The 12,338-nt window shown below is 43.4% G+C and overlaps 2 protein-coding genes across 2 annotated transcripts; both read left to right on the top strand.

Annotated features, from left to right (window-relative positions):
* Positions 1-457: 457 nt before the first annotated feature.
* Positions 458-11,377, top strand: LOC143517700 (pancreatic secretory granule membrane major glycoprotein GP2-like). The gene is made up of 10 exons (XM_077010453.1): positions 458-730; positions 904-999; positions 1,096-1,225; positions 1,721-1,843; positions 7,983-8,102; positions 8,199-8,383; positions 8,550-8,713; positions 8,864-9,109; positions 9,473-9,632; positions 9,948-11,377. The coding sequence occupies exons 2-10, from the start codon at positions 988-990 to the stop codon at positions 10,074-10,076; spliced, it is 1,269 nt and encodes a 422-aa protein (XP_076866568.1). The 5' UTR covers positions 458-730; positions 904-987; the 3' UTR covers positions 10,077-11,377.
* Positions 2,224-5,868, top strand: LOC143516118 (uncharacterized; the record flags this gene model as incomplete). The annotated part of the gene is made up of 2 exons (XM_077007712.1): positions 2,224-3,460; positions 3,857-5,868. Coding segments are annotated over 2 exons (3,249 nt in total), but the record flags the coding sequence as incomplete, so codon positions are not given.
* Positions 11,378-12,338: the final 961 nt, after the last annotated feature.

Raw genomic sequence — 12,338 nt, 5'->3', positions numbered from 1 at the left:
CTTGCTAGATTTCTAATTAGTGCAATCCAGGTAAAATGAGTGGAATCAACACAATCCAGGAAGCCTGAGCAAAATCCTGGTGAGGACTTTTACGTTCTGAACCTTTTACAACTCTGCTTATTTATTCTCACTACTCATTGTGCAATCACTCGGTAATTCTCACCATAATTTCATGGTGATGACATTTCAGTCTCGTACCTCATATGCATTACGTACATTTCTACTAAGAATTGTCTGTACTTTGATGGTCCACACAAAAAAATTAACACTCAAATAAAACAATATTTGGCAATGAACTAATACATTCATAATTTAATGGCATAATTATATGCAAAGAAAAATGGATTTGTCTCCAAAGAAATTACTTTATTTGGTAAGAATAACATGCTTTTGTTTAATGTGAACTGAAATCTAATTTCATTTTTTTCTCCATCTTAAAATTGGTTTTCAGGTCAACAACAACGGGTTCTTGACCTTTGACCATGCATCGAGCAGCTACACTCCCTATCTCTTCTCTGATAATGGGGGTCAGAACATCATCGCTCCTTTCTGGGCAAATTTTAATAATCAAATAAATGGACAAATCTACTATCAGCAGTACACTAGTGGCAATGTTCTCAAGGAGGCTACCCTGAACATCAACCGATACTTCCCTAAACTGACATTCACATCAACGTGGGTTTTTGTTGCAACGTGGGACAAAGTAGCTTACTATGGCACCAAAGGCACCGTAAGAGAATTTTCTCAAAACTTTGGACACCAGGACAGCTGTAGATTTTCTCTTAACTGCAAACAATAATAAACAATTTACTTAAATGTTACTGTTATAATATTCAACAGAATTCAAAATGTCATATAAGTTTCGTGTTGCCTCACACATTTTTGTAAATGGCTATTTTTCAGGAAACATCATTTCAAGTAGTTCTGATTTCAGATGGTCAACTCTCCTTTATTCTGATTAACTATGGACACATTGCTTCAACCAAGATGAAAGTACAGGTAGGCATACTATAGTGGTTAAAGGTAATTATCTCAATCCAATATCTAAAACACACTTAAAATATTAATGTAACTATTTTTCTCCTGAACTGCTAGGCAGGTTATGACACAGATGGCTGGGACTATTTTTTAATTCCTGGGTCATGCACAGACTTCACAGGGAGCAGCAATGTGAAAATTCCAGGCAGATGGGCTTTCCGTGTGGACCAGGCCGAACAGACTACTGGTAATGTTACATCAAAATCCGTAACATAATATATGCAATTCAAAATGTAATATGCCTATATTGAGATGGTTATGCAGATGTGTGCTGTGACCAGGGTTGGCTGGTTGTAACAGAAGTAATGAAGAAAAGAGGCTCTAAAATTAGTGCTATGTGGTAATCCTATAATTCCACTGATGGCATCACCAAATACAAAATGTCTTTTTAGGAAATACATGATTATCTTTGGGGTTAAGGATTGCATTAAGATATATAAAGCCAGAGTTTCCTGAGCTAATCAAGTTTCTAAGATGAAAGATTGTAGTCAGGCCAGACACAAGGTTAGATTCAGCAGAGACATCACCTTAACCTTAGGCAGACTATAAAAGCATCCAAAGGAATTCATTATGTAGAAGATCCACTGAATGGAGTCAGAGAGTCAGGACTGGGGCAATTCAGTTTATTATCAAGACTGAGTTAAAATGAAACTGAAAAAAAACCCTTTTTTAATTTCTAAAGCTAAACCTACGACAACTACTACTCAGAGTACAACTAGTACAACTACTCAGAGTACAACTACTACTCCAAAGACAACAACTACTCAGAGTACAACTACTACTACACAGACAACAACTACTCAGAGTACAACTACTACTCCAAAGACAACAACTACTCAGAGTACAACTACTACTCCAAAGACAACAACTACTCAGAGTACAACTACTACTCCAAAGACAACAACTACTCAGAGTACAACTACTACTCCACCGACCACAACAACTTCACCAACCACAACTACTCCACCACCCACTACACCGACCACAACTACTCCACCAACCACAACTACTTCACTGACCACAACTACTCCACCAACCACAACTACTCCACCAACCACAACTACTTCACCAACCACTCCACCGACCACAACTACTCTACCGACCACAACAACTTCACCAACCACAACTACTCCACCGACCACAACTACTTCACCGACCACAACTACTCCACCGACCACAACTACTTCACCGACCACAACTACTTCACCACCCACTCCACCAACCACAACTACTCCACCAACCACAACTCCACCAACCACAACTACACCAACCACAAGTACTTCACCGACCACAACTACTTCACCACCCACTCCACCAACCACAACTACTCCACCAACCACAACTACACCAACCACAAGTACTTCACTGACCACAACTACTTCACCAACCACAACTACTCCACCAACCACAACTACTTCACCGACCACAACTACTCCACCGACCACAACTACTCCACCAACCACTCCACCGACCACAACTACTCCACCAACCACAACTACTTCACCGACCACAACTACTCCACCGACCACAACTACTCCACCAACCACTCCACCGACCACAACTACTCCACCAACCACTCCACCGACCACAACTACTCCACCAACCACAACTACTCCACCAACCACAACTCCACCGACCACAACTACTCCACTGACCACAACTACTCCACCAACCACAACTATTCCACCAACCACAACTACTCCACCAACCACAACTCCACCAACCACAACTACTCCACCGACCACAACTACTCCACCAACCACAACTACTCCTCCGACCACTACTCCACCGACCACAACTCCACCGACCACAACTACTTCACTGACCACAACTACTCCACCGACCACAACTACTCCACCAACCACTACTCCACCACCCACAACTACTCCACTGACCACAACTACTCCACCGACCACAACTACTCCACCAACCACTACTCCACCACCCACAACTACTCCACCGACCACAACTACTCCACCACCCACAACTACTCCACCGACCACAACTACTTCACCGACCACAACTACTCCACCGACCACAACTACTCCACCGATCACAACTACTCCACCGACCACAACTACTCCACTGACCACTACTCCACCACCCACAACTACTCCACCGACCACAACTACTCCACCACCCACAACTACTCCACCGACCACAACTCCACCGACCACAACTCCACCGACCACAACTACTCCACCGACCACAACTACTCCACCACCCACAACTACTCCACCACCCACAACTACTCCACCGACCACAACTACTCCACCACCCACAACTACTCCACCGACCACAACTCCACCGACCACAACTACTTCACCGACCACAACTACTCCACCGACCACAACTACTCCACCGACCACAACTACTCCACCAACCACTACTCCACCAACCACTACTCCACCACCCACAACTACTCCACCGACAACTACTCCACCACCCACAACTACTCCACCGATCACAACTACTCCACCAACCACTACTCTACCAACCACTACTCCACCACCCACAACTACTCCACCGACCACAAGTACTCCACCGACCACAAGTACTCCACCAACCACTACTCCACCACCCACAACTACTCCACCACCCACAACTACTCCACCACCCACAACTACTCCACCGACCACAACTCCACCGACCACAACTACTCCACCGACCACGACTCCACCACCCACAACTACTCCACCACCCACAACTACTCCACCGACCACAACTACTCCACCACCCACAACTACTCCACCGACCACAACTACTCCACCACCCACAACTACTCCACCGACCACAACTCCACCGACCACAACTCCACCGACCACAACTACTTCACCGACCACAACTACTCCACCAACCACTACTCCACCAACCACTACTCCACCACCCACCACAACTACTCCACCACCCACAACTACTCCACCGACCACAACTACTCCACCGACCACAACTACTCCACCACCCACAACTACTCCACCAACCACAACTACTCCACCAACCACAACTACTTCACCGACCACAACTACTCCACCGACCACAACTACTCCACCAACCACTCCACCGACCACAACTACTCCACCAACCACAACTACTTCACCGACCACAACTACTCCACCGACCACAACTACTCCACCAACCACTCCACCGACCACAACTACTCCACCAACCACTCCACCGACCACAACTACTCCACCACCCACAACTACTCCACCGACCACAACTACTTCACCGACCACAACTACTCCACCGACCACAACTACTCCACCGATCACAACTACTCCACCGACCACAACTACTCCACTGACCACTACTCCACCACCCACAACTACTCCACCGACCACAACTACTCCACCACCCACAACTACTCCACCGACCACAACTCCACCGACCACAACTCCACCGACCACAACTACTCCACCGACCACAACTACTCCACCACCCACAACTACTCCACCACCCACAACTACTCCACCGACCACAACTACTCCACCGACCACAACTACTCCACCACCCACAACTCCACCGACCACAACTACTTCACCGACCACAACTACTCCACCGACCACAACTACTCCACCGACCACAACTACTCCACCAACCACTACTCCACCAACCACTACTCCACCACCCACAACTACTCCACCGACAACTACTCCACCACCCACAACTACTCCACCGATCACAACTACTCCACCAACCACTACTCTACCAACCACTACTCCACCACCCACAACTACTCCACCGACCACAAGTACTCCACCGACCACAAGTACTCCACCGACCACAACTACTCCACCAACCACTACTCCACCAACCACTACTCCACCACCCACAACTACTCCACCACCCACAACTACTCCACCGACCACAACTCCACCGACCACAACTACTCCACCGACCACGACTCCACCACCCACAACTACTCCACCACCCACAACTACTCCACCGACCACAACTACTCCACCACCCACAACTACTCCACCGACCACAACTACTCCACCACCCACAACTACTCCACCGACCACAACTCCACCGACCACAACTCCACCGACCACAACTACTTCACCGACCACAACTACTCCACCAACCACTACTCCACCAACCACTACTCCACCACCCACCACAACTACTCCACCACCCACAACTACTCCACCGACCACAACTACTCCACCGACCACAACTACTCCACCACCCACAACTACTCCACCGACCACAACTACTCCACCACCCACAACTACTCCACCGACCACAACTCCACCGACCACAACTACTCCACCGACCACAACTACTCCACCACCCACAACTACTCCACCGACCACAACTCCACCGACCACAACTACTCCACCGACCACAACTACTCCACCGACCACAACTACTCCACCAACCACTACTCCACCACCCACAACTACTCCACCGACCACAACTACTCCACTGACCACAACTACTCCACCGATCACAACTACTCCACCGACCACAACTACTCCACCACCCACTACTCCACCAACCACTACTCCACCACCCACAACTACTCCACCGACCACAAGTACTCCACCGACCACAACTACTCCACCGACCACGACTACTCCACCAACCACTACTCCACCAACCACAACTACTCCACCAACCACAACTACTCCACCGACCACAACTACTTCACCAACCACTACTCCACCACCTACAACTACTCCACCGACCACAACTACTCCACCACCCACAACTACTCCACCGACCACAACTACTCCACCGACCACAACTCCACCGACCACAACTACTCCACCGACCACAACTACTCCACCAACCACTACTCCACCACCCACAACTACTCCACCGACCACAACTATTCCACCACCCACAACTACTCCACCGACTACAACTACTCCACCGACCACAACTCCACCAACCACAACTACTCCACCGACCACAACTACTCCACCGACCACAACTCCACCGACCACAACTACTCCACCGACCACAACTACTCCACCACCCACAACTACTCCACCGACCACAACTCCACCGACCACAACTACTCCACCGACCACAACTACTCCACCGACCACAACTACTCCACCGACCACAACTATTCCACCGACCACAACTCCACCGACCACAACTACTCCACCGACCACAACTACTCCACCAACCACAACTACTCCAACCACAACTACTCCAACCACAACTACTCCACCGACCACATCTACTCCAACCACAACTACTTCACCGACCACAACTACTCCACCGACCACTACAGAGACAACAACTACAGGTATACACACACAGTGAGGTGTTGGACATAACACAAGGATCAAGGAAGCATATTATGAGACGTCAGGACAAGTCAGGGCTAAAAACCAAGAGAACAGGCAGACCAGCAAAACATTATCCAGAGACAGAGCCAACAGCACTCAAAGTTCAAATACACAGCAAGGGTAAACAATTAGAGTGGGACAAATACAGAAGAGAATCCAGTAATATTCAATAATGCTTCATATTAATGCTAGGTGATATAGCGGTTCACACCGAAAACCGGTGTTTATTTTTGTTATGATAATAATTTTTCATATACCGGCCACACCACTTTAAATAGCCTAAACGTGTCTGGAACGCAGCACGGTCATTAATTGTTTCTCAAGAGACACTTTTTATAAGTGCGCCGCTAAGCAATAGAGCGCAAGTCTAGCTTGCTGAAAACGAGGGACGTTCTGAAACAGAAATTCTACCAAACATTGAAGCAAAAGATAATGACCAAAAGGAACTTTTGCCAAAGAAAGAAGCCATGTCTGTTGTCAGGAAGTACATAGGGTTTTATAGGTCGGACTTGGACCAAACAGTCACTTACTGCAAATGTTGTCACGGCTGGTGGTAAGAAGAGCAATCTGCATAAAGACACTACAGATTATATTGTCGATTTATGTTTCTATGCATAAATAAGAGCTAGACTTTAATTATCCATCAGAGCAAACAGCACGGCATTATCTATGTCCAAAGCCACACTGGCTCAAGGGTGTTAATTATTTTAAATAAAATACACACTAGCTATACCGAAGTTCACCTCTGACCACGACTTCGCAGTATTACAGCAGTATTATGTCTAAATATCTAGTTAGGACAAAACTAGAGTGCTCAATGAACTAAGTTATAGTTACTGTAACTCCCTAATATCATCTGTAGTGTCTTTAAGTGTGTGCAAACGAGGGGACTCGGAATTTGGCACAACACGTTGGTTCAAATAATGGGGAAAAAAGTAGAGGCTTATAGTCCGGAAAATATGGTAATTAAGTTACATATTTATACAAATACATATATGGTCGAAATGATTCAAAATAATTAGCTTTTTATCACATTAAAAGAGGTACTGTCTCCTCAGTATTCGATCACTGTTATTATTTATTTGTTTAAATATTGTTATTTAATTAAAGGTAATATTTTTGGGACTTTTCAGTACAATACAACCATTGACAAACAGCCCGGTCTGCTTCATGTCTAAATAACTCTTATTGGTTATTAACAAACTGGTGTGCAATTTATAATATTGTGTGTAGCTGGTTCACATAAGTTGTATAAACCTACAGTTTTTATGTTGTCTGAAAAATGTATTAAATAAAAGGTTTTGCTAGGTTTTACTAGAATTTTGGTCATACCACCCAGCACTACTTTGTATGCTAACACAAGTTCAGCAATACTTCACAAAGTTTCAAAGACTGAATCCCGGTATATATGGATAGGTGAAATGTGGAACAGGTGTGCATTCAGTAATCAGGGGAGGTGAATCTGGTAAGCCAGGCTGCAAAATCATGGGTATTGGAGTTTCCAGGGCCTGGATGCATCACACACACACACACACACACACACACACACACACACACACACACACACACACACACACACACACAATGCCCAGTCCTGCTTCTCTTGACTCTACATTCTATCTTCGCTCCATTTAGTGAAGGTGGACCCCTGTGATGAGCTGAACTGCACTGAGCATGAGTGGTGTGGGGACATACACGGTGTCTACGGCTGCTTCTGTAATGAACATCATCCTAGACCCCACCCAGAGTCTTATGGTAAAAGCACTGATGTGGAAACATGCTCAAAGTACTGTTTGTCAACATTTGATCAGAATTTCTTACGTAGCTTTTTCTCCGGTCTCTGTGTTGCAGACGCTGTTGAAGTGTGTGATGGCAGCTCCGGCTCCATATCCCTTTCCCTCTGTCAGCTCTTTGAAGATGGTTTCCCTGGTTACAGTTTACACCTGAGTGACCCCAGCTGCAGAGGAACAGTCCAGAATGGCAGACTGGTCTTCCATTTTGATAATGATGATCACATCTGTGGCACAAACCTCACGGTACATTAAACACTAGTTATGCTGTTTCAGATAGACTTTGAATATCATATAGAGTCATAGAATAACAGAGATTTGAAATTCTTAAATGTAAAAACTTTGAATATCATTTATGGAAAATTACTACATATTTAAGTATTAACAATATCTAAAATTCAAATCTCTACAGGCCAATGGTACCCACTTGATCTATGAGAACAAAATCATGGGTGGAATGAAACCATCTAGAATACCCATTAACAGAGAGAAAAGATTTCTGGTATTACAGTTCTCCTGCATTTACCAACTCACTCAAACCGTCAACATGGTAAAAGACCTCAACCCTCTGCAGAGGTGAGATGGACCACTGTCTGGGTCTCTCATAAGTGTGTCCTGAAATCAAATTGATGTAAACTGTTGAATAGCTTTAACAAAGTACACTCACAAGTATTTATGTTGATGTCAATGTAAATCTAATCAGTCTGTGGTTGTACTCTTCTACAGTATAGTGCACAAGAACCTTCCAGGTGTTTTGGGGATGTACCAGGTCAAGATGATTCCCTATCAGGATCCTGGTTTCTCCCATCCTTATAATGGCAGTGCATATGTTGAAGTGGACCAGCGGGTCTATGTGGGAGTGTATGTCCAGGGGGTGGACAGTCGTCAGATTGCTACAGTGATTGATTCATGTTGGGCCACCCCTGTGAATGACCCCGACTATGCTGTCCGCTGGGACCTGATTGTTAAACAGTAAGACACTTTGACTTTCTGTGTCCATAGCAGGGGTTGCCAAGTATGGTTCTTAGAAACTTACAGGGTGCAGAGATTAGCTCCAACACACCTGTCTCTAATATTCAGGAGCTTCTGAAAGCCTTGATAAAGTCAGGCCTGTTACTGTGAACCTGGAACTATGCTCTGCATGATGACAGATCCCAGAATCAGAGGCTGAACCAACTGCTTCACATAACATATAGCATAAATTAGCATACAAGTTAGCACACCCAAAGACAAGAAGGAACACTTATCCTTTTCATGTTTTTCATTTCATGCATATTGTCCATTCTTGTTCAATCTAACTGGATATAAATCGCAATATAATTTCAATTATGCCAGGTGTCCTAATCCAGAAGATAAAACGGTACAAGTCCTTCAGAGTGGTGTCTCCACAACCTCCCAATTCTCCTTCGAGATGTTTGCCTTTAACGACTACCCCAAGGTCTTCCTTCACTGCTCCATTCACCTTTGCCTTCTGCAGAGCAACAACTGTGCAGCGGTGAGTTCTTACATCTGTCAGTGAATCACACAGTTCCATGAGGAGTAGAGAATAAGCCAGAGAAATACCAAGAAAACACATTATAGAATAAAAAATACTTTTATTTGTACATCATAGAACTACTAATAGTACTAATACTACTTAATAATAATAACAACAATACATTATTACCACAACCGCCACCACCTGTATGCCTGTTGTGCTGTTACTTTCTATCAGATCAAACCAGTCTAGATCTTCTCCTCTAACATTTGCTGACTGATTTATCATTTCAAACACAACTTCTATGTAATAATTTGTGTATACTTTTTACAGCACTGCTACACTGGACACCACTACAAGCCCAGCCCTAAACATCCCAGAGCTGTCAGGTCTATAGACATCAATGCTACCTCCCTCATCTCCATTGGGCCTTTTATCTCCATTACCACAAGCACAAGATGAACAGTCACCCTGCTCTCCATGGCTCTCCACGCTTTCTCATATTTCATTTTCTAGGGCCTCCTGGAGTGACCTGAGTAGTGAAAGTGCTACCACAGGTGTACCTCAGAGATCACTATTTAGCAAATATAGCTACAGTACATCTAACTAACTTAAATATGCTATGTTTAACTTTACTTTAACTATTCACATCTTGTGCTCTTCAGTAGTCTCCTGCAACTCTCAAAATAAAGATCTGAGGAGAAAGAACTCTTAAAGGCCTTAAATAAAATGCAGCTTTACTAATGCTTTTATTCCAGCTGCATTAGCACTTTACAGAAAGAGGGCAGTAACAAACAAGAATGTAGTGTGACAAATGTGATTTTGAGCAGATTACAGGGCCACTGGGATCTCCTAACTACTCAGATCCTTTTCCTGATGACAATCTTTACAACAATCTTTAATTCTGATATTTGCCTTTAAGTTGTTGTACAGAAACAGCTTTTATATAATCTATTTGTTGATAACTGGAACAAGAAAGTGATGATCTGTCATATTGAATTTGATAATAATCCCAGATTATACTGATTGGTGAAAGAACACTTGAATGTTGTGGTATTTTAAATATGGTGGTCTTTCCTTCTTTGATATACACTGTACACATTTGATAGTGCTGAATTATACTTGTATAGATATGAAAATACAGCACACACATTCACATTTAAACATAATCCAGATCAGTTCATAGTTTGAATAGTTTAATGAAAGCACACTTACCCGTCAACATTCCATACTGACACATCATAAAATACATTAATACATTAGGTTTAGAAATGAGTAGAACGTTTTCCATCTTTTCTCTCAAGTATAATTATATAAGGGTGTGGTTGGAGATATGAGTGAAGAGAATGCTGGCCTAGTTTTGCATCACAAAACAATATGTTTGTAATCCTACAAATAGCCTTTGTACAACAATGGCATAGGCGAGCAAGACAGCTGTCCTTCACTAGTTTTATCCATAAAGGACTGGACTTTGTGAGATCGTGTGTATAGATATCTTGTTCAAAACTCCATGTATTTAAGTGCATGAATTTGAATTAACTCTTGCATGAATGTTGCATCTAGATCATTCTAAATCTGTGCCCCACTGTGATCTCACATTGAACACACTCTCACACGATTACTAACACTGCTGCTGAAGTTATTAATTGTTCACATATATTACCTTGAGGTTAATGTACTTGCCACAACTATGTGATGGCATGTTCAGTTTTTTTAATCCAAAAAATCCTGTCAAACTAGTATATCTAAGTTTTTACACAATGCAAAAGAAATATACTGCTAAAAAAAATAAAGGGAACACTAAAATAACTACACTACCACACTAGATCTCAATTAATAAAAATCTTTGAAATCAGTTGAAAATCTCTCATTTCTACCTGTTGTCTGTTCCATTTGCACAAGAGCAGTGGAAATTGATTCACAATCAGTGTTGCTTCCTATCTGAACACGAAGTAATAATAAATAATAATAATATATTTTATTTAATGGCGCCTTTCTTGGCACTCAAGGTCACCTTACATAATTTAATTTAACAAACAAATTAAAATACACAATAAAAATAAGTACAAAAAAGAAACAGTGCAAGTAAAATTTACAGGTCATAGGCAACTTTAAACAAGTGAGTTTTAAGTTTGATTTTAAAATGTGGTAATGAATCTGTGTTGTGAAGATCAGCTGGGAGTGAGTTCCAAAGGCGTGGAGCAGCACAACTAAATGCTCTGTTCCCCATAGTGGCCAGACGGACTGGTGGAATAGTGAGATAGATAGAAGAACAAGATCTAAGGGTGCGAACTGGTGTAGCAATATGAAGGAGGTCTAAAAGATATAAAGGGGCAAGATTATGGAGAGCTTTGAAAGTTAAAAGGAGTATTTTATAATTAATGCGATGAGAAATGGGAAGCCAGTGAAGCTGCTGTAAAACAGGAGTGATATGATGCATTGTAGGGGTCTGTGAAATGATACGAGCAGCTGAATTTTGTACTAATTGTAATTTATGAAGGGTTTTCTGAGGTAGACCAAACAAAAGAGAATTACAGTAATCTAAACGAGAAGTAACCAGATTATGAACCAAGATTGCAGTAGAGTGATGATTAAGAGAAGGACGAAGACGATTTATATTTCGAAGATGGAAATAAGCTGACCGAGTGATATTATTAACATGAGAAACAAAAGAAAGAGTGCTATCAAGGATGACACCCAGACTCTTAACCTGAGGAGAAGGAG

Source organism: Brachyhypopomus gauderio, chromosome 6 (genome assembly GCF_052324685.1).
Source record: "Brachyhypopomus gauderio isolate BG-103 chromosome 6, BGAUD_0.2, whole genome shotgun sequence".
In the NCBI taxonomy this organism is placed as follows: Eukaryota; Metazoa; Chordata; class Actinopteri; order Gymnotiformes; family Hypopomidae; genus Brachyhypopomus; species Brachyhypopomus gauderio.
The sequence above is the reverse complement of the archived record's forward strand: the minus strand, read 5'-3'. Positions and strand labels throughout refer to the sequence as shown.

Bases quoted from the DNA above. Each gene is read 5' to 3' on its own strand.
- LOC143517700 (XM_077010453.1), top strand. The intron at 8,384-8,549 runs GTACATTAAACA...AAATCTCTACAG, and splicing joins TCTGTGGCACAAACCTCACG to GCCAATGGTACCCACTTGAT. The intron at 9,110-9,472 runs GTAAGACACTTT...CAATTATGCCAG, and splicing joins TGGGACCTGATTGTTAAACA to GTGTCCTAATCCAGAAGATA.